Genomic DNA, 24,200 nt, shown 5'->3' with positions numbered 1-24,200 from the left:
AATTATAATATTAAAAGAAGTCAGAACATTCATGCTTCATAGTGAGTATTAAGGACTCATTAATTTCCAAGAGGATCCTTCCATTTGACGTGGACTAGGCTTACCTTCAACGTTTATACACATTTGGATTTAAAAAGATTTGATGGAGAGTCGAAAGTAAATTATTTCAGCTAGACTATGATTTATGGACTCGTACTATTTTCACTGGAATTTTCTTTTATTTTCCTAAGTCAGTTCATAGTGGATGGTTCAGCTTTCCGGGTCTGTATTCGCCAGAAGCAGTTGCATTTTGAACTATTCTATTCTAATGCAAATTTAATTCCAAAGCATCTGTCATATGCAGCAATCTAAATTTAGAAACCCACAGGGATCTGCATTTGAGTTACATATTATATCTTAAAATATTTTTTCCCCATTGAGACCATTAAAACTTGATACCAATGTATCACATTCTATTGGGGTAATTTTAAAGATCTTTAATGCTTAAAACAAGTCTTTAGCAACATAAAAATTATTTATTCTGGAGTCTTACAGAAGGTATTCATTTATGGTTTACTTGTGATAGAGATGCTGAAGCTTAACTCAGTACAAGAGATAATGCTAACAAAAGACAGTCTAATGAGATTAGCTATGACAAAGTCTAAATGGCAATTTAAATGAAGTTTTATTCTCCCTATCATAATGTCTTAGTCATAATCCATGGGGTAGAAAAGAAATTTGAGGACTATTATCTTTCTTTTCAAGTTAGTTAACTCCTCATTACAATAATGGCAACGGCATAAAATGTTTCTAAGAAATAAAATGCTGCTTTTGAAGAACACACAATTGATTTCTAAGTAGAGGCAACAGAAAATTTATTTACTCTCATATACTTTTATAAAAGTATGCTACCTCATTACCTTAAATGAATGAGCAGAAATTAAGTTGTTGGGTAATTCTAAAATCCACTCCCACTTGTTATGTCTACATTTTAAATTGTTCAAATAAAGTGAGAAAATTAAGGAAATGGAAACCCCTAAACTACCCTAAGCTCTTAAACTTAGTATTTGATAACATTTTTGATTTAGCAAGTAGCTGTTGAAAACATAATGTCAAACAAAAGCATATGCTTGTAATTTGTTACATAAATCAGAAAAACTCTCATACGATTAATGAACTGCAAGTCATGTCTATATACAAACACACACATATATACACATATATATGTACGTATGTATATGTAGACAGAGGAACAGAGATACGGACAGGATAGGTAGGCAGACAGTAAAATATGTGGCAACTAGACATCAAGTATGGAAAGACAGAGGTAGTACTACTTTGTATCTTAACAAAATGCTAAAACATTAGCTATTTGTTACTGAGAAAAAATGTGGTCGCAACCAACTACCTTTGTTTCAAATTCTGCTAATTTCCACTTGGTCCCCAGGTTAGAATAAGAAAATCTTAAGAGAAAGAAATCCTTCACATTGTTCCTTTTCTGACATGAAGAGCAATGTATTTCTGAGAGGATTCCAGTTTGTCTGCTAACAAATTGACAGAGAAATCACATTTGATTTACTTTCATTACTTTCCCTTTAGATCCCAATTTTAAGGAGCAGTGGATGTAATGAACGGAGCAATAATTCTGGAGTAGGTGGTCATCGTGATTGATTTAGGAGACATTCACCAAGACAGAGACAAAGTAGACTGAATATCTAACCAACCTAAAATCTATCATCAAATATCCCCAATAAGAAGTATTTATAGGGGCGCCTGGGTGGCACAGCGGTTAACCGTCTGCCTTCGGCTCAGGGCGTGATCCCGGAGTTCTGGGATCGGGCCCCACATCAGGCTCCTCTGCTATGAGCCTGCTTCTTCCTCTCCCACTCCCCCTGCTGTGTTTCCTCTCTCGCTGGCTGTCTATATCTCTGTCAAATAAATAAATAAAATCTTTAAAACAAAAAAAAAGAAGTATTTATAAACTCCAGGTTGCTGCAAGATACAATTATGGGGAAAAAAATCATGACTTAAAAAATTGATTTAAAAAATAAACAACAGGACGGAGTTGCTCTAAATTGACAATCCTAAATTCACACAGATGCAGAACCATAATGAAAGAGATTATTTTGCTTTGACAATCTGAATATAAATCAAGCTTTAATTAAAAACATTTATAAAAATTTTATTGGTTAGAAGATAAAAAAAAGTTTTTAAAATATTTATTGCATTGGTACTCCTAAATTTGACCGAAAATACATAACTACTAATACGAAATGGTCCAATTAATCTATCTGCTGATGGCATTACTCTAACATCTGACTTTTTTTTTTCCATGCAAAGAGAAATCATTTCCTGGTAGAAAGAACTACAGACACTATAATAACAAGTTGGATACTGGTTTGGCAAACTGAGGCAGGGACAGTGCAGGGGATAGGCATGTGTTTTATGGCTCCCACCCCATGAGAGGAACGAAGGAGATGTGAAAGTAACACAAAAGTTTTCTGACATTTTACCCTAGAGAATGTTTCACCCAAATCCTTGATCCTATCATTTGAGCCTGCTTTCCACTACTTGGGCTCTCCAGTTTTTATGCAGATGTTCTGTCTACACCTTACAGAAGCCTGATGCCTTCACACCAGAAGGACACATTCCTAAACCCATAATGAGGACACACGTGAGGCATCATAACACCTAATCTTCTGACCCGGTTGTGGACAGAGCCAATGAAGTTTGCCACTCTACCATTTCTTTGTGTCCTTAAACAACATTAAAGATTCCACTCAGAGGTGATTGCTCTCAACCAGCTCAATGTGTATACTGTTGTTTTTCTTCTTTAAAGGTCAAGGGCACTTAATGGTATCCTTGCATTCATTATCGCTTACCCCCACCTACACAAAACTTTCTTTTATATCACAGCCTTTTAAGATCTTATTCTTGTCCATTTTTATTCATCTAGCCAATCCATTAGCATTCAAACAAGAGCTAAGGTATTATGTCTAGGTATGGGTTTCAAGTATTCTGCAACACGGTAAATTAGAGACATTTCGGAAGAATACTGGAAAAAGGAAAATTCTCACTAGGAAAATAAAAAGGTACTTGAAAAGATGATTTTCTAAAAGAAAAGAAACCATGAGAACCTATTATATATATTTCATCATGTTGACAGGGCTTTCTTCATAAGCTTGATACTTTTTCTTCATCTCAGTGTCACCATGAAAGAATAAGAGAATTTAAGAGCTTGAACAGATTTCGTAGATTATCTAAATGGGAGATTCTCAACATGGGCACCACTGACATTTTGAGCCAAATAATTCTTTGTGAAGAGCTGTCCTAGGTTTTGTAGAATAAATAGCAGCATCTCCGGTCTCTACTTACTAAACACCAGGAACACCACTATATCTAGCTGTGAGTCAGAAATGTCCACGGACATTGCCGGATGTCCCCTGGAGAACAAGAGTGAGCCCACCTGAGAACTACCGCTCTACATCACGTCACATCTGTAGGATTAGAGATTTCTGCTGCAATCCTGAAGAGGCGTAGATACGTGGTCAAAGACATATGCAGTTATAATAAAGGAATTTAAAATAAGATTATGGTTTCTAAAGGCTAAATTTCTCCAGCAAGAGGAATATACCTGCTCTGTTTATTTAGATGCCTGTAAGACCAGAATGACACAGAAATTGTTACACTGCTTGCCTTTTGTCAAAATGCTTTCGGGTAAGCATATGATATAAAGGACAGATATATAAGCTATAAAGGACACGTGAAGGACTGAATGTTTGTGTCCCCCAAAACTCATACATTGAAACGCTACCTCCTGGTGTGATGGTACTAGGAGGTGGGGCCTTTACCAAGGGAATTAGGATTAGAGGAGGTCTGCGGGCAGAGCCCTCATGATAGGACTAGTGTCCTACTAAGAGTCACAAGAGAGTCTGCTTCCTTTCTTTGTTCTCCACGCTGAGGAGACGAGAAAGGAAGTCTGCACCTGAAGAAGGCTCTCACCAGAACTCGACCAGGCTGCCACCGTCATCTCAGACTTCCAGCCTCCAGACCGTGAGAAAGAAATTTCTGCTGTTTATAAGCCACCCAGTCTACTGTAGTTCTAGCTGCCAGAACAGACTAGGACGTTACCATGAAATCAGAAATGTATCGGGTTAGCTGGGGTACAATTAAGAACGGACTGATCTATGGCTATTAGCTGGGGAGCCTGAAATCCTTCTAAGCAGGTTTATGGCATTTAAGAGCTGGACATACATATAAAATTAGACGACAGACCAATCTGTTCTCAAATCCAATATTTAGTAACTGTATGATCTGGGGCAAATTACTTCATTTCTCTGCACTTCTCTTTCCCCATTTGGAAATTTTTAAAAAACTTTAAATGAGGTTTGTTAGGTAGAGATCTCAGTTAATGATATGCGAGTAATAAATAGTAACATTTATTATTAATATCAGTTGTAAAGGTTGTAGTAAATTTTATCTTCTAAAACTTAAATCCTTTGCTTTCGGAGTTTATGTAGAGTGCCAGCAGAAAATCTTTCTCCTAATTTGTTAATGACAACAGAAGAATCAGTTTGAAAATAAAAGTTCTCTGACAGCTCACAAGGGTTCAGAGACTGGCTGGCATGTTTCCCTTGTGCTAACTTATTTAACCCTACATGTATACATGTCTTCTCCCAACTGGATGGCAAGTATTCTTACTGGAAGTTTATCATTTTGTACTTTTTTTTTGTCATTATCACCCCAAAATAAGTGGGAATTACAACAAGCACTCAGTCTCAGAGCTTGTATAACGTGCACTACTTGAATGCCTAGAGAACTTTCAAATGGAAACATAATTCAGGAAGAACAATCACCATCTATCTAAAAATTAGAAAAACACATGAAGTCCTGCAAAAAGTCCTTTTAAAAACAGAAACCATTCATTACAAAAACCTCAACTTGGGACTATCAAAGTAGCCAACTATTGCAGAGTGCTACTCTCCAGAAAAATCTGAATCAGGCACTAGGGACCCCGGTCTATGTATTCTTCTCCCTACTCTGCAACACTGTGTGTCAAGTGGATTCTGATTTAGCTTCCCATTTTTTACATTATCAAATAATACTTGTGTCATAACAATTATCCTTTAGCCACTTGAAATTTCAATTGTAGTTGCCACGTAAAATAACACCACCTACCATTATAGTGTTTAATTGTATCAATGGTTAAGAATCTCTTCACCACAAGATAAGCAGAGCCAGGTTCAGCTAATGAACTCCACCGAAGCACCTGTTCCAACACATTTTCTGTGTAGTGAAGAGGGCGTTCTGCAAAACATAAAGCCAAATCAAATTGAAAAAAAATTATCAGTTTTTATAAATTTTAAAAAACCCTTTAAAAAAGATCTGTATGCAACAAAAAATATAACCTTATCTTATGTTATACAATAACAATGCTAGGACTATATATGAGAGACCCTAGCACCTAGAACACCATTAAGCGTATGATGAAATTTACTGTATAAATGAATCTGTGCAGGGACATTTGTTACTCAGCTTTTGAAAAAAAAAAAAATTCAGAGCTGCTATCCTTTACATGAAATCTCAGAAATAATGCTACCCTTTCGTAAAAGAAATTGGTTTCTTATCCCATATCCCATCTCCTTTTTAATTCAGATAACATTCTGGTTTGCTTATGGAAAGCTATTTGCATATGCAAGTAATTAATTGTAAAAGGACTAGCAAAGTTACTTTTGTTCGGTAGTAGGTAATAACCTTTGTTTATCCCAATATGATTAGCATGTTATAATTTCTGATCAATACCAGTGAACAATTTATATCTGATATCACAATTAGTATGAAATTATAAAATATGCCTTCAACAGAGAATGAAAATAATCACAAAATACTACCAAGTCATTTATGTCTATTAGTGAAAATATCAATCAGAAATACTACGTGGCAATATTATACAGTAACTATTGATACTATAATCCAGTAGCAAGAAGCTAATGACATCCTATAGATTTCTCCTCGATAAATAGTCATCCATATGTTTTGTTTTAGGCAATCATATTTTTAAATACATCACAAATTCTTAGCATAGAGTTTAAAAAACTGGTTTTTACAATTAAAATCAAAGCTTCATAGAAAGTTTTTTTCCTGATCAAAATAAGACAATTGGTTAATAAAATCTTACAACAGAAACATATGCTTGGAAAAAAGGAAATTCAAACCTTTTCACAGTACCCTAAAAATGGCATAATTGAAATAGCAAGAACATTAGCTTTAACGTAAAGATGCTGATGCAGCTTTCTCAGGATCATAGCCATGTATAAGTCAATTCAACTCTTCCATCCCTTCCTAAATACAAAGAGCACAGCATTCTGGCTTTTCATTTTCAGTTGAAGTAAGAACGCTAATGACAAACAAGAAAGAGCATGTCAAGAGCATCATACCCATATAGGAACCATGATATTTTAATTGGTGATAAATCAAAAGTAAAATGACCAAATATATCACATCCTCCTTAATACTGATCTCCCCTGCCAAGACCAGAACATTCCAGAACTTATCAATAATCTTGGGTCCACAGAAGAAGAAAACAAATTTTTCTGCTTCCAATGTAAAGAAACCGATTTTTGTTTACTGTTCAGTATAAGGAAATGCAGTTCTGAATTCTACGCTTTTTGGAGCAATCCTACTAACTATGATGATGGCAATGACCAAAAAACAAAAAACAAAACCCCACAAAAAACAACACCACAATAATGAGCAACTAAACCATACATCTTAAGGGCAAATCTACCACTTATTTACAAATATATCCTTTGTACACAGCAGACTGCTAAGTACATAACAGATATTCAATAAATATTCAAGGAATGAAATATCTCGTGAATTTCGATGGTGGACTATAATAGAAAATATTTGTAAATGAATCAGCAGAAAAAATTCTTTGTAAAATCAGACAAAATCTTCTGTGCTTTATCAATTCCATTTTTCTTCAAGTAATTTTTTTCTAAAGGTTTTATTTTAGAGAGAGAGAGCGCGTGCACAAGCAGGGGGAGCAGCAGGCAGAGGAGAGGAAGAAGCAGACTCCCCGTTGAGCAGGGGGTCCATTGTGGGGCTCAATCCCAGGACCCTGAGATTATGACCTGAGCTGAAGGCAAATGCTTAACCCACTGAGCCACCCAGGTAGAGCCACTCCTCTTCAAGTAATTTTCTAAAAGGTTTGACAAAAATCATAATTTCCCATAAATTGCCAAAGTTATAAATTCAATGTTTGATTACTCCATGAATGGTTGCCTTCTCTTAATGGAGTTTATAATTAGAATTAAGTGTCTTTAAAAAAATAAAAAACAAAAACAACTAGCAATATAATGAGCACTCTCTTTACATTTGGCATTACCCATCCTTGGTTCCACTACTTGCAATCTCTGGGACACTACTGATAACATTAACAGTTGCCATTTCTGGAATAACTATGTATCAGATATTATATATACCAGATACCTTGCACCTGTTATCACTTTTAATCTACACAGCACTCTTCATTAGGTATCACTCATATTATACATGTGAAGGAACCCAAGGATCAGAATCGACTTGCCTAAAGTCAAACCCTAGCTGGTTCAAGGGAAGAACAAAGATTTGAACCTCAAATCTATCTTACTTTCAAGCCCAGTATTTTTAAATGCCACACTTAACGTTTTATTTTGGGCAACTATGTGAACTCCCACATAATGATTTTCTTACACGCAATTTGGGGAAAAAAGCATCAACTTGCTAAGATTTTTTTGAGGCTGAAACAAGGTAACAAAAATTGAAAAACAATGTCAGTTCATATCCCCCCTTCCTTGCCTATCATTGTGAGAAGATGGTAAGAAAATAATACTTTGTTTCAACATCCGGGATTTAAGGAAACTGATGAGCCCACAGTTGGCTTCGAAGTGAGACTTATATTCCCAACTGGAAAACAATATCCAGAGACCTCTGAGTATCAGAACATTTGTATTAAAGAGGGTCACTATTACAAATAGATACTACAGTGATAGACCTAAAGTGTTCTCAGTTATACTGAAATCACAGTATAACTGACACCGTGGATACAGAAATAAATACAGATTTGCAAAAAAATTTGTCAAGTATGTTTTTCTCATCAGTATCACAGTATGAAATACTTCAGGAGAATGAAAATCCTGAAGATACAAGTTCCAGCATAAAAGCAAGAGCTGAACCATGGGATGAAAAGGTAAGTATTTATTAGACTATCAAATGCTACATTTATAAAATGGCATTAAAATCCACCTGAAGAGAGAATAGGCAGGGAAAATTGAAACATCAAACATTGCCGGAAAATAAATTCCTACAAATAAACAAGTTTTTATTTATAGTTCCATTTGCAACCATCTGTCATGATAGATTATATGGTATGCACATCATCTGGCATTAGGGCATTACTAGAAATAAATAACTCAGTTGCATACTATCTATAGCATAAAAATTGCTGAAAATTCAGTGTAGTTATTTGAGAAGAAAAGGTTATGGAGGTGGTTATTTAGCTAGGTAAATCACATGATCAATATCTTAAAATCAGGTTCACAGAATAAACCTGGCCTCCCTTGTTAAAGAGAGAGACCTATCCATTTTCACTCCAAATAACAGGTGTTATCCTTAAATTTCTGGCAGTAGTGACACAGGATTTCCTGAAATGATGATTCCCTCAATAGTTGAATTCTTAGTGCGAAACTAGAGGGCTATGCAAGTTTTTCTCTGTCCTGTCTACAATCAGAGGGTGAAAGCACTTTCTGTGTCATCAGGAGAAAGGCTAGAAAGAATCTTGATTAAAAATGAACAGATCTGGGGCACCTGGGTGGCTCAGTCGGTTGAGCACCTGCCTTGGCCCAGGTCACGGTCCCAGGGTCCTGGGATTGAGCCACCTGTCAGGCTCCCTGCTCAGTGGGGAGTCTGCTTCTCACTCTTCCTCTGCCCCAGCTCCTGTGCTTGCGCATGCTCGCTCTCTCTCTCCCTCCCTCTCTAATAAATAAATAAAATATTAAAAAAAAAATGAACAGATCTTCCATATCACAGTAACTATGAGGAAGAAACAAGAAGACGCTTTGTTATGATATTGCTTTAGAGAATGTAACTGCTTCACAAACTTGAAGCTCTCACTGAAGAAGCCCACTTAAATGAGGCCCTCTGGGTGGTTATTTATTTATTTACTTTTTTCCAGCATGTAAAGGCCCTGAGGATACGGGACTACATCAGCAGAGGACAGCTTCAGTTTTAAGATGAAGCATTAAAATAAGAGCATAAACGAGAAGGTTAACTCTGGATGAAGGTGGTGCCTTCTCCTCGGCGGGTTTCAGCTTGTCTCAGTGATTGGCAGCAGTGGGTTAAGGATGCTTGGCATCTTTCAAAGAATGAGACAAAGAATGACCTTTCTTTATCCAGTACAAATTTCAAATGTCCCATCAGACATTCACTTAGAGGAAAAACCAATTTATAAATTAACTGAGCCCAGATCTAACTCAGCTTTACATATAAATTCTCAAAATATTTATATGGATTTAATATGACATATTTTTCCATTAATCTGACTACCACATAAGCAAAACAAGATCACTCTTTCTACGTCAGAACCTAATCCCCAATGTGATGGTATTAGTAGGTAGGACCTTTTGCTGGTCACATGCACAGAGCCCTCATGAATGGGATTAGTGCCCTTTTAAAATAAATGAGACCCCAAAGAGCTCCCTTCCACCATGTGAGAACACAAGGAAAAGACAGCTCTCTGTGAAGCTGGAAGCATGCTCCCACCAGACACTGAATCTGCTGGCACATTGATCTTGTGAAACTTCCCAGCCTCCAGAACTGTGAAAAATAATTTCTACTGTTGATAAGCCCCCAGTCTACAGAACGGTTATAGCAGCCCACATGGACTAAGACACTATTTCACCAATGACAGTAATGATGCTAATGATACACGAGTCACAAATGACATGCTTCCGTCTGCATCTGCAGTTGTCACACCCATGTATAGGTTTGAGAATCTATTTTCATTATCCTCAACCATCTAGGAGTGTCTGAACATTTACACAATATATATTTTTCTTCTTATTTTCATATAATTAGGGAATAATATTAAATTTTTAAAAAGTATAATAGATTATCTCAGAAGAGTTAAGGGAACATTACAAAATATTTATTATAAAAAGGGGTATTGGATAGGATAGGGCAGAAAACTATTGCTTTAAAATTTACTGACACCTAAAATAAAATCCAGCACTTCCGAGATTCACTTACCTATTTACCTATTTATCTATTTATTTTTGGTTACTTTGTTACTTGGGGGGGTTTAAATTTACATTTGAAAAAGCAGCAAAATTCCCTGCTGACAGTCTTCCTATCAACTACAATCTTGTGACTACCAACGCCTTCACTTTTATCTTCTTTTTATATTTCACTTTATCTTCCCTGCATGTTACTAGAAATAAAGCTTTTAACATTTCAGAAGGTCAGGTGGAGCACACAGGTTCCCATCTGCTCCAGTAAGCCCGCACAATCACAGGCCCCTCTGCTGCTTTCCCAGCATTGCTCCCTTAGAAGCAGTAAAAAAGATCTTTGCTTTCTCTTCAGGAAAATTCTACTTAAAGAGTTGACCAAATATTAAAACCAAGACAAATCTGAATTCTTAACTCCATCAAATGCCTTTTTTCTTGGTGTACATGGGGTGTTCCTTTGATTATATATTTAGATATTCGCAAATCCAAACAACTTGAGGTCTCCTAAGTTTTTTTTATATTCTCATAAAAACGTTCTTTTTTTAAATTGGAAAAAAGAAACACCACCACCACCACCAACAAAACCCAATCCAGTCTTACCATTTGTGATGTACTAATTGTCATATGCAAGTTGACACTCATTTTCTGAGTAAGTTACCCTTCATTTTCCAAGAGAAATCTAGTAACAATGTTTCCAGATATACTGCAATCTCTCTTCTAGTTAAATATAATTCCTTCCTAGCCTCATTCATTCTGCTTGCTCCTCTCTGTCAGGAGCACCAATGCTCAAAGGCACAGAGACCCAATGATGTGACACCGGGATATGCTTTGATTCAATCCTTGAGAGAATAAGAGTAGTGGGGAGAGGATGGCTACCCCCAAATCCATGATTCATGATTTTGCTGTGCATCTCCTAATAAAAACAACAGCAACAGAGGCATATCGGAAACAATCAGCTGTCTAAGAGCTAAGCAGGGCCTTGAGCTCGCCTAGTGATTCCTAATCTGTAAGCAGGAATCACTTTTCATGTACCTTCCACATTTTGATACATCTAATCCAAACAGCAAGAGTCCAAGTCACTCAAGTGCAGAATGCACCTGTTTTGTTCCACCTCAGTTAACAAGATATTTGTAGGGTATGTCCCACATCAAGGCATCATACTAGAGGAAGTGACAGATACAAAGGTCTAAAAAAACATGTAAATATCCTAAAAAAACTATGGTCTAGGACAGAGCCAGATACACATACGTTACTATTCTACAAGTTAGATAATATGCAGTGTTATAGATCGATAAACAAGTAATCGGAGAAAGCTCAGCGAGAAGAACTATGTTCATCTACACATCATCACGGAAGACAGGTTATTTGAACTGGGTCTTGAAGGATAGGTAATGAGGAAACAACGAAAGGGTTTGAAAGGGTGGAACAATATGATCTTATTTATAATTTAGAAAGATATTTTTGGCAGTAATACAGTTATCTTTTCCTCACAAATATGAAGAAGCTAGTAACCTACCTCCTTTCCTTAAAAGGAAACAACAACCAAAATCAAAAGACTGCACCATCTGCATACCTATAGTAATGAGAAAATTGTGCTTCCCTTATTCAGTAGCCTTTAATTGTCTGGCAACTATGCCAAATGCACTATGCCGGGGGCACTAGAGATTACAAAAAAAGGAAATTCCCCCTTCCTTCCAAGGAGCTCTCAAGAGATGAATATATATCCCTGTGATAGGCACTATAAGATAAGACACAGTGCAAAGGAACCCTAAGTATGGATTTTAAAGGAAGTCAACTGGTGGGCCAGATGGGGGAGGGTAAAGAGGCACCGGGAAACACCAGCTCGTGCGGGTTAGGCAAGCACAAAGAAGGAAGGGATTATCTATAACGAACATGTACAATGAGAAAAGACGGCAAAGGAGACTGGGTCAGCAGAAACCTACCACTTAGGGGATACACAGAAATAGAACTGACACATGAGATAAAACTATTAGAGAGCCAGGAGGAGCATCCAGGCAGTGTCACAAAGAGTGAAGACCTTCAAAAGGAAAGGGCGTGGTCAGTAACAATAAACTCTGTAGAAAGGGCAAGTCAAGCCTGAAGCAAATCAGCTGGACTTGGAGGCTGGGGGGGATCACAGTGACCTTCCGCTAGACCACCTCCTGTAAATGGGGTGACTGAGTATGGGGAGACACAGTGTGAACCAACACCAAAGCCTGGGAGTCACGGACTCTTGACAATGAATATTAAAAACTTTATTTTAATACAAATTAGATTTTTAAAGAATCATGCACAATATAAAGAAAGATATGAAAACATCAAGATGAACTAATGAAAGACAAAGTATCCGACGTCCCATTTCATTCTAACATTGACTCCAACACTCCTAATAATACACGATGGGGTATTTCAATGTTGAATTTTAATTTTTATCTTCAGCTTGCAGGTGGCAAGATTTTACTTTTGGCAGTTTGACAACTATACTTGAAAGGGTCCCAAGACCTTAGTAGGTATCAGCTAGACAGATGGTCAAGGTACAAAGACATTCTGCATCTTTTTTTTTTTTTTTTTTTTTTCCTAGAGGTCTTTACAGCCAAATGGTGTCATTAGAATGTAAAGCTTATTCAGCATTTGACTACTGGGGTAGTCAGGGTGTCTTAAACGCTCTCTTCATCCTTCCGCCTCTGAGATAAAAGATGACAAAATATCTGATCCACTCCACTAAAGACAGAGGACAGGGAAAAAGCCAAAAACTAAGCTTCCATTAGGCTTAAAACAAATTTTTTAAACAGTAATCTTTTAAATTAACATTTTTTGTTTTTGTTAAAAGAGTGGTATATAGGAATAAGGTGGGTGGCCACTTAGAATATGGTTACAAATCAAATTGCTTGTCCTTATAAACAAAGGCCTATTTCCTAAAGCAGCAACATAGATGCCTAAGGCTTGGCACTACGTTTTTATAGTCAATAAAATAATTATCAAGATGAGTAAAATCATAGGAAGGCAACCTCAAGTGGCAATAACATGTTAACACATGCACTGAGGTAGAAGGGAATTCAAAATGAGATGTTAATCTTTAAAAAACATGTTTGTAATGACTTGTCAAAAAATAGTACTTCTTCACACTACAAGGAATTTGAGAATCCTAGCATGAAAATCACTTACCTAGCTCTTCATTTTCAATGACTTCAAATGTGGCCCAGATATCACCTTTTGTAGGAATTATATTCTTTATTGCTAATATATCATTAGTTAATTCCTCTGCTTCCATCACAGGAGATATCTAGAAGAGAGGCAACATTTCTTCAGAATATATGTCAGACACAGAAGTCACCTAATGACAAGGCCAACGGCGCTCACCCCATCTACCAACTTCACGACGCTCCAAGTTTCTTACTTAGTATGCTTACTTAGCTTCTCTAAGCACAAGAAAAAACAGCCTGTTGTGATCTTCTCCATAAACTGTAATACATTTTAATGTGAGTACAGAAAGATATTACAATATAGACATAATAAGGAAGAATATATATTTTTTCCTCACTTACTGAGCAATTAGATCACTCAAGGAGGGAAGAAAGTACCTCGTCATACATAGAAAGACCTTCACCAAACAGTGAATCCAATGGTATTCCAGGACTAAAAATTTTCACTCGTCAGTTCCATAATCAAGAGTTCAAAGCGGTTTGGTTTATTCAGTCTGGGCCCTGAATTACACACAATCGACTGCTGTCTACCATGCCAAAAAGCCCCAGGGTTTTAGTGGTCTGGGGTGTGCCCTGCTGTGCCAAGTGACAGATGGTGGGATACTAAAGCAAGCTGGAGCCAGGATTTCAGGGCAGAGGGCAGAGTGTGCAGTGCCAGCCTTGGGGCCAGCTCCACGAGAGGCCCAAAGCCTCAGGCCATGGCATAAGCACATCGTCTTCTTCAGGGACTTTTGGGATTTTTGATTTGTTTCTTCTTGTTTTTGTTTTTGCCAATCTTAAATGCATACTGGACAAAGCAAGCTGGCTGTCTTCAATATGAATTTAGTTATAATGTTAAACAGAAGATGTTTTAAATATTAGGATACTGCAACTGCAACCTAGTTTGCACATTTTCAGTAAAGTATGTACCCATTTGAAGATTTCTTCAAAAAGGAATGTGCTCATTACCATTTCTCCTGTCCAGCACTGATCATAAGCATATCGCACATATGTAAGTAACATAAAACACATTTTGTTATAGATAACTCCTATGGTCTCTCTTCTGGACTTTGTGAAATGTATAGCTTTCTTCGGAATATATGAACGATATAATAAAGTCCACTGGTTTCTATTTTTAAAAGCCCAATGAAATATAATCTTAAAAGAATAAAAAACCTCACTATCTGGGAAAATTTGAAAACTTTAAGTAGTTGAAACCTGGGTGAATCATTTCAATGATGCTGTTCACCTGAATGGCTTTAACATTTTTTTTTAAAGAAGCCTAACTCTTTCTTAAAAGAATATATTACTGAGAAACCAAACTGTGAAGGAGTCAGCAGGGGGTGCCTCAGGGTGACATAGGAATGGAAAACCGGAACTCTATTCCTTGTCCCAGAAGACTCCCAAGGACAGGAAACCCCCCCGGAACCACTAGAACTACACAAAGCACGCTTTGGAAGTTTTTCCTCCAAGGAATATACAAATCAGTATGATGGTCATCAGGTTAGGAATATGATGATCAAGGTATGTGCTCTGGCCTTAATACATTTTTTTTTTATTTAATGATTTTTTATTATATTATGTTAGTCACCATACAGTACATCCCCGGTATCCGCTGTAAAGTTCGATGCTTCATTAGTTGTGCATAACACCCAGTGCACCATGCAGTACGTGCCCTCCTTACTACCCAACACCAGCCTATCCCATTCCCCCACCCCCTCCCCTCTGAGGCCCTCAGTTTGTTTCTCAGAGTCCATTGTCTCTCAGGGTTCATTCCCCCTTCTGATTACCCCCCCTTTCTTTATCCCTTTCTTCCCCTACTGATCTTCCTAGTTCTTATGCCTTAATACTTTTAATTCCCAGTTTGTATTCATGTAAACTTGAGACAGTACTTGTGGCGCCTACCTCCTGGGGCTGAGGTAATGACCGGCTGAAATAAACATAACTAAAGAGTCTTCTAAAGTCTTCAGCATGAAACAAATGATAATGATTATTTTTACATAGCTTTTGTTGTTTTTAAAGAGAATTTGGAGTTGTTGTAGGTGAAACGTGTCATACGCCTAAAATAAGAATTTTGCTCAGTTGTCAGAACTTGTGTTATGGTCTTATCAGTGAGACAAAATTTAAAGGAACTACTGAAGAGTGTCTGTAGGTGGAGCTGCGTCCCGTGCTTTGCGTCCCGTGCTTTGCATGCCTCTTCCAGCTTTAGTGATGAACTCGTGATGATCTGTACTACTTCCTTGTGTCCCCTATTATGGACGTACCATAATCCGCACAAGAAATTTGATGTGGCCAAGGACTGGCAAGGCTCCTGCCTCTTAGGGACTTAGGATTGTAGTAGTTCATTTCATGTTCTAAGTGAGTTAACCAGTGCCACAGAGACACAATATGAAATCATTAAAAAATATAAACGAATAATTACAATGTAGTTAACAAAACTAAAGTCCAGAAATATATAAGATTCTATTTAAATCTTGGACTTCAGATGGCAGAGTATCTTCCTCATACAGAGAATGTCATCTTAACTGGGTAGGAATCTGAATTGTCACTGTTACTCTCCCTACGGCAGACGAAATACAGAATATGGCAGCACAAGGATACCTTTAATTCAGGGGAAAAAAAAAAGATTCGTATTCTCAAAAAAGAGAAGAGTTGTCCAGTATTCAAGTAAATTGGAAGATAGGAAGTCAGTCTAGAATACAAGAGTGGGAGACTATTAATAAATAATAAAAATAATATAGGACTAGTAGTATTGATTATTTATTAAACACTTACGTGCCAAGCAATTTACTAAGTGTTTTACAGGCAGTATCCTATTGAGGACTTGCATCAATGATATGATGTAAATACTCTAATTTTCCTCATTTTACAGGGGAGACACTTGCGACTCAGAGTAAGCTAACTTAGCTGATGTTAAGATGCTATGAAGGGGAGGAACACGTATTTGAGCTCAGGTTATTTTCTAGAACCTACAGAAAATCCTAACCATAACCTAAAGCATCTAAGATGTTCTCTTTCCAAACGACTAAAACATGGAATTCCTGGAGGATTTTGGGATAAAAAGTCAATCCTATTAGTCATTGTTTGAACTAGACAGGTAAAATAAAATACAAGAAATAATGGAAAATTCAAGATACAGAAATTAATGCATATTATACTTGCAACTTCCAAAAATACTCTTTACATCCATCTTCAGGACTTACCCGAATTATAATACTGCAGTCAGGTTCCTTCCTTTCTACATACACTTCAATTAACAAATCTCCAGCCTGGGAAACCTAGAATGGGGCAGATACGAAAACAACAAATAGAAGTATGACACTTAAGACACCAAGTCCTAGCCCTATTCCTAAATATTTCGTAATAGTGAAATGAGCCTGTCGATAGCATGATGATACCCATTTTCCAGATGCGGCTGACAAGGAATCTACACAAATGATGTAATCACAGTGCAACTTTTTTTTTTCCATCTCTTAATCAAGAGTTTAATGTCCTGAAATACTCTTATATTCTTAATAAAATAATGAAACTGGTTACTACGGGCATATGTGGACTTCCAACAACGTAGTTGTAAGAGCCATCGTCATGTATGTTAATAGGATAAACGAAATAAGAAGTGAAAATGATCCATATGTAGCTGTGACCTAAGCTACAGTGTGGGTATAATACCAATAATTACAAGGGAAAAAAGGTGTTGCTATATTTTCAAAGAGAAATGTCCAAAAATAGAAATTTGAGGATGAATTAGGTTGGAGCTATATTAAAACTAGAGAAAATATATTTAGCGAAGGAAAAAAAAAAAAGGAAGTGATAGAATAAGGTAGATGAAAAAAAAAAGTTTTTATTTTAATTCTCTTCAGCCAACCAGTTAGTGTTCCAATATTTGGGTCACTATTACATCCCAGGAGACATATTAAGTGAAAAAGAGACAATCCAGAAAATAAAAGCCGTAAGATATCACTATGGAGATCGACAGTATAATGTGGAAAAGGGTAATGAAAAACCAAATGAATCTATGAAAAATATTTTGAGTATCAGCTTTTTTCAGAAATTGCCGTAAGTTATGTAACCACTTAGAAATATTATCTCCCAATTTAAACAAATACGATCGTATTGGAGAAACAATCATTCTGAAGTTAAATTTGACTAAAAATAAAACCTGATGAAGAAATGAGTGAGGAAAACATTGAAAATGTACTTCGAGGAAGTGTTCTTAATTATTCTGGCACTACAGACTTAGAAAAGCCTATTTCCAATTTTTCTTCCTCACTTTCGAAGCTACACAAAAATTCGAGGGAAGAAAAGATACAGTTGACATTTCTACTTTTCACTGTGTTTGCATAAACAACTCTCCAGGAAGGATACATTTAAAAAATTAAAAACGCAAACACAAAGGACTCAGAGAGAGAAGCCAAAACAAGAAGAGCTAAGAAATTCAAACAGGGAAAAGACACGGAGGCTGTCAGAAAAATACGCCATAGCAGAGTTTTCAATGGATTAAGAGAAAAACGCAAGCAAAAGAACAGGTTTCTCCAAAGTCTTCTACTTTTCTGGTCCAATTACTCTATTTCATATTCAGTTCTTTTCTTCTACTTACTGACTTATACTTAATTAAAAAGCAGCCAAGACTCATTATTGTAGTATGAATATAAAAGATAAAAATGGAGAAGGACATTTATACTTTAATAACAACACAGATTATCCCTTGGGCTCATACAACCCTTTACATCATGACTGAAACTCCTCCAAAAAGCAGTAAATCAAGAGAACTGATAACAAGCCAGATTTTTTAGTGTGGTAGTTAATGCCTCTGGAGGCTGCATTAATTACTTAGGGTGAAAGTGGAGGAGATGCTTTCTTAGGTAAGTACTCTATCACAGTAGTAGTACTCAGGGATCTTGGGCACTAGAATGGAAGACTCCTTCCCCCCCTTCCTGTGGAATGGTAGCTCCAATGACTTCTCTAATATTTCAAGAGTGGGTAAATTTAGGGTTTGACTAATAAGGAAGCATTTGCCTCATTCTCTGAGTATACCTATAAACAGAATACATATGCCCCATTGATACTATTTACATTGGTATCCTGAATCCACTACAATTCAAAGTGATTACAGGAAGATTAAATATGAATTTTAAGAAAGTCCAGTGAATGTTCGTCAAACAAGAAAAGGTACACTGGAAAACTGCAGTGCAATCTGAACACACAAATGCCATGTAGCGCAACCGAGGAAAGCAAAAGATTTAGAAAATAGTCAATTTAAGACATCAATCAGCATGTGACAAAGACGACATTAGAAACATTCCACTCATATAATCATCTGAGAGCACGCAGAGCAAAAGCATAGAAGAAATAATTTATATTTTCAAAATCATAATGGAAAGAATCATTATAGAGCTGAATTTTCAATTTACTCTAGTATCTCTTTGGCTTTAAATGCTTCCTTTGAAATCCACTGGCATTTTTAATAGCACATTTGTAAGTAAAAATTGATTTTATAAAGGGCATTAATAAGATTAATAATGATTTTTCCCTCTGTATTTTGAAAAATTTACATTAACATACTTTGGCATTTTGCATATAAGCATCATGCTGCAGAAACACGCAACTATTTTATCTAGGTTTTTTCCCCGTTACTTTTACTTTGCTTCAAATAGGAATTTGAAAATAAATACAACAAACATCTTTACTTACAATAGAAGTTTTTGTTTTTTGTTGTTTTAATTTTTTTTTTAATTCTTTGGAGATCTAACTAATACTACTCACTTGAGTGTCTTTCCACTTGGTAATAAAGCTATTTTCTATGTCCATTTGTTTGACTTGGTCTTCTTTAACCTGTTTAAAATATAATTTGGGACATTCTAATAAAATACAAGGAGTGATGGTACTCATCCTCACATAACTCTTCAGGAATTTAAAGACCAACAATTTTTAAAAATAAATGAGAATGTCCATCTTAATCATTAGCACGGGCCCACACAGCTAGGGCAGAAATAAAGCCAACATGACAGAGCCTCATAAAGTTCAGAGCATTTTATGATGACATCACTTCAAGCTGTGGATTCCATCAATGGAAGCTGTATCACTAAGCAACTTAATAAGCAAAGGGGCTGACGAATGATTTGCTAGAGTTTATGTGGGTTGAGAGATAACACTCTGTCTCAAATTGAAATGCTCATTAAGTGCATAAGAAATTTCCACCACTTAAAGTTGGAGTTAGCAAATCTACGAAGATAACCATTTATTTATTCATGTAACAGTACAAAAATAGAAAATAAAGAGAGCACATAAAGCCACACGTTATTTTTTCCTAATTCTTTAATTTCTCAGCATCAGAATTATTGCAAAGCTGCTGTTGATCAAAAACAGTGGACACATATACAAAGAAAATAGAGATCAAAGAGCAAAGAGAATCCAACAATTTTGGTGTCCGTTCCTATATAAATTAAGATACAAACTGTGTGTTTTTATTTTATTAAAATAGAGTTTCTTTCCCTTGGTTAAGGAATCTTGTGATCACTTACCTTAAGAATGTAAGAAGTCTACGTATAATAACCTATTACATTAACCCACTTGATTTCAACTAACATATCCATAACCCTGGAAAACAAGAAGTCTTATACACCACCGTTTAACAGAGTGCCCTCAAAGGGTTAAATGGCAGCCATGCCAGTGGTAAGTAAGTGATGGAACTGGACCTTTGACTCAGAGCCCTTATATTCTCCCCCCATATTCAAATCCTGGGCTTATTTCCTCTATTTTTACTTATTCTGACAGTTTTCTGATGAAACATGAATATACTGACTTCATTGAACAGCAAATTGGAAGTCAAATAATTAGAACAAATGACTTAGTAAAAAACCACAGGTTTTTCACTTCTAATTCAGACACAATTAAAAGAAAACACAAAGATGCATTCAATTGCAGAATTTACCAGCCTGGTATTTATTACCAAATTTGCGAAACTGATAATTTCACACATCTGAGTAGACATACTTACTGCGTACACATACTGACAAAGAAAAAAAGCCACAGAAACACCATAAATAGAAATATTCTGTCCAAAAGATACCAGATGGCTTTCAAAGCAGCCAAATTTAAATGAATGGCTATAGCTTAAAAGGCTGGTTGTGTCTAAAGTATTAAAAATCATATAACTATCCTTTATTTTTAGATATTCATAAAGACTTGATGATAAACATCCTAAAATGTATTTTTTAATTTGTCAACAGTAATATCAAAACTATTTTAACAAGGGAAGGATATAAAATATTTACCTCAAATATTTCAACATAATTATTAATTAAGTCCTCGATTACATTCACTTCTTCACTAGTTTGTCCCTTAGTTTGAAACAAACAGGATGAAAAGACCAAGGCCAAATTATGCGCATTCATGTGATTAATTTCTGAGCATTTCTGAACCCTGTTAGAGAAAAGCATAGCTCATTACCACACACTTCTATTTGAAAATTTCATAGAACTTTAGTCATAATACCCATTTATTATTATTTAACACACCCATATTGAAGGTCTCTGATATAACAGGTATGGTGATGATTTAAAGAAAAATGCACAGTTCTTTTTTCCAAGTAGTTTACAGTCTAGTTAAGAACATAAGAAGAAACTAAAAGAAGATACGACTGCAAGTTACAAAGCGGTACTTGTTTGTTGATTGGAGGAGGGACCCACCATATCCAAATAATTCCAGATAATGGCGTAACCCGAGGCCAAGGAATAAAGATGTGCTTGCACAATAGCGGAAAAGGACTAGAGGGACTGCAGCATAAATGAAAGAGGGAATGGGGGCAGTAGGTAAGCAGGAAACAAGGCAAGAAAAGTGAACAGGGAGGCATTTAGGAGAGAGTTCCACATTCAAAGTTCAAGGCTGAGCTGAGTTTTCCAGGAAGGGCTATTCAGGTGAGAAAATACTTGGCAGCATGTTCTTATGGCTGTTCAAAATTGGATATTATCTCTCAAAAAGCAAACACTTAATTTAAAAATACAATTATACTTTCTTGGCTATAACTAAGAATGGTCTTTTACAATGAACAGACACAAACAGAGTGGTCAACTCTCCCCATGGGTCGGCTGCAATATTTGGGACTTAACAAAGAGCACTTAAAGTACAGGTGACCTTTGAACAACACAGTATGAACTGTGTGGGTCCACTTACATGTGGATTCTTTTCCATATATACAGTACAGTACTATAAATATATTTTTGTTATGATTTTCTCTAGCTTACTTCGAGAGTATAGTATATAATATGTACGTATAACAAACACAATACACGTTAACTGACTATATATAATTGGTAAGGCTTCTGGTCAACAGTGGGCTATTAGAAGTCAAGTGGGGGAGGGGGAGTCAAAAGTTAAACGTGGATTTTCAACTGTGTGGGGGAGCAGTGCCCCTAAATCCTACATTGTTCAAGGGTCAACTATATTCACAAATTTTAAGTGCAAAGTGATTTCAAAAATATTACACGTGTCACCCCAATAAAAGGAAATTTACATCGATAAAAATGCACAGATGATAACTTAAAGTGATACCCATGGAAGTATCTGTTGACGCTATTTGTCACTAACTATATATAACAGGACCCTGCTCGAATGCTTACTTACATTTATAAATTTTAAAATACATACTAAAAAAGGGAGACCAGCTGTATCAAAGGAATAAAACAAAACTAAGTTAGGTATACCGGTCTATAAACAGCAGAGATTCTAGTAGTTACAAAAAAGAGTAAAAGGTGACAGGAATATATATATGATGATGTAAGAAACTCACAATAAAATGCCAAATTGCATAGCAGAGACAGAGCTAGTGTAATCATCATACGTGATTTATAAGATGCAAAAGGAATTGCAAGTTAATAGAGGAGGGTATAATAATTGTAGACATCCCTCTCAAAACCACTGCTGTACTTTTATCACACGAAATTATAAACATCTGGAAAATTTATCTGCAGGTCTGCCTGTGTTACTATAGAATTGTAGCATCTCCCTGTCAGGGACTCTTGCTTTAATCACACTGGAGTGTGTAATAAATATCGGGTGAATGGAATTAAGTAAATGTTAGTCATGGAGGAAGCGATCTGTTATCTGGGGCAGGGATGGAATTAAATGCTAAATCAACCTGACCTTATCCAAATCGACCTCTCAAACTTCTGACAGCTCTATCACACGTTCCCACCTTTTGTGAGGCTTCCTTCTGCCATAACGTCCTCCTTTGCCACTCTTCACCTCTCTCCTCTTCCATTTCCACACTATAGTTTTTTCCTTTCCTTCCTTTATTTCTCTGCCCCACACGCTATCATTCCCAAGAGTTCCTATTCAGCCCACTGAGTCTCTTCTCACTAAGGTCTTCTCATTAGAAGCCCAAGGAAATGGTTTCTTGATTAGTTTCTCTGCATCTATTCTTATCTCTTCCCAATCAATCCCATTCATGGGTTATTGTCCTAAAGCAGATTTGATCAGTCACTCTTTATTACCTAAAGGAATAAAATCTAAATGTTTTTATATGACCATCTGAGCCTTTCACAATCACCTGCCAGCCAACTACCAACCAGCTCATCCCCTAGCACACCTGTTTCCCAGAAAATATCCTCATTTTTTGTACTTGTCTTTCTTTCACACCCAGCTCACACACCCCTTTAGATGTGAAGCATCCCCTGGACAAATCACTCAATCCTTCTGCCCATGCTAAAATTCTTTATATTAAAAGCTGTCCCAATATTGCTGTGTTTCCCTAAGAAATATAAAATGCCCTGCAGCACCCCTGTGCATTCACTTAGACGTCCGGATGCTCAGTTTGGGAACAGTGGACTTTAAGGCTTTTTGTCTTCATGTATTATTATCAAATGTTTCTGTTCACATGGTATCTTAATAGGTTCTGTTGTGTACATAATAGGAACTAAAATATATGTCAGTTGAAATATATGTCAGTTGAAGAAAAGGAGGGAGGGGGAAGGACAGGAACTCATTATCTCAAATTCAAATCTGAATAAAGAATTTTAAAGCTTCTTAACCACCTGGGTGGCTCAGGTGGTTAAGTATCTGACTCTTGATTTTGGCTCAGGTCATGATCTCAGGATTGTGTGATCAAGGCCCACATCAGGTTCTGCACTCAGGAGGGAGTCGGCTTGGGATTTTCCCTCTCTCTCCCCCTCACCCCTCTTGCCTCTCAAGAGTGTGCGCCCCCCTCTCTCAATCGATCAATAGATTTTAAGGAAAATTATGTACAACTCAATGTTTAAAATATTAACTTAATAAATATACCAGCCTGGTCATACATTAAAATATTTGAAGAAAAATCTATTCCAATGTCTCCTTAGAGATAGGACTATACAACATATACACAATACTTGTATGGTGTCATAAGAAAATCAGTTTTACAGTAATGGAGTTTCCATGCATGAGAAGTGGTAGTGGGAAAAGAAAGATAACGAGAAAAGAAATTGTGAAGAATTTCTGAGTGTAGACTGCAAATAAGGTAATTTTAGTAGAAATAAGCTTCACCAAAATTCATTCAAAAGAGTCCTGCATCCATGCAGGAAGGATTGTAGCTACAATGATATTCCTTAAGTCATATTTACACTTATTAAAATTCTGTAGTAATTCTTGCTGGTAGCAAAACAAACCAACCTTTCATTTTAATGGAAAAGGTTTTTTTTTCAAACATTCCTCATCCTTCAGAGTTCTCACTTCTCAAACAACTACTATATTCTTCCTATCCTCCCAAATGGAGCAAACTACAAACCCTGACATAGAA

The 24,200-nt window shown here is 36.3% G+C and overlaps 1 protein-coding gene across 25 annotated transcripts in view; it reads right to left on the bottom strand.

Annotated features, from left to right (window-relative positions):
• ARAP2 (ArfGAP with RhoGAP domain, ankyrin repeat and PH domain 2) overlaps positions 1-24,200 on the bottom strand; it is a 562,492-nt gene that overhangs the window by 35,511 nt on the left and 502,781 nt on the right. For 24 of the 25 annotated variants that reach the window (XM_087864225.1, XM_087864226.1, XM_087864224.1 and 21 more), the window contains 5 exons: positions 20,704-20,851; positions 19,193-19,261; positions 16,633-16,707; positions 13,413-13,530; positions 5,158-5,286 (listed from right to left, as the gene is read on the bottom strand). In XM_087864225.1, coding sequence (XP_087720351.1) covers positions 5,158-5,286; positions 13,413-13,530; positions 16,633-16,707; positions 19,193-19,261; positions 20,704-20,851 — 539 coding nt within the window. The remainder of the gene's footprint in view (positions 1-5,157; positions 5,287-13,412; positions 13,531-16,632; positions 16,708-19,192; positions 19,262-20,703; positions 20,852-24,200) is intronic. The other variant, XM_087864238.1, reaches the window with a different exon arrangement.

Source organism: Ursus americanus, chromosome 8 (assembly GCF_024610735.1).
Source record: "Ursus americanus isolate L20-20 chromosome 8, mUrsAme1.1.p, whole genome shotgun sequence".
NCBI classification, from domain to species: Eukaryota; Metazoa; Chordata; class Mammalia; order Carnivora; family Ursidae; genus Ursus; species Ursus americanus.
Note: the sequence above shows the minus strand (reverse complement) of the source record. Positions and strands in the feature narration are given on the sequence as shown.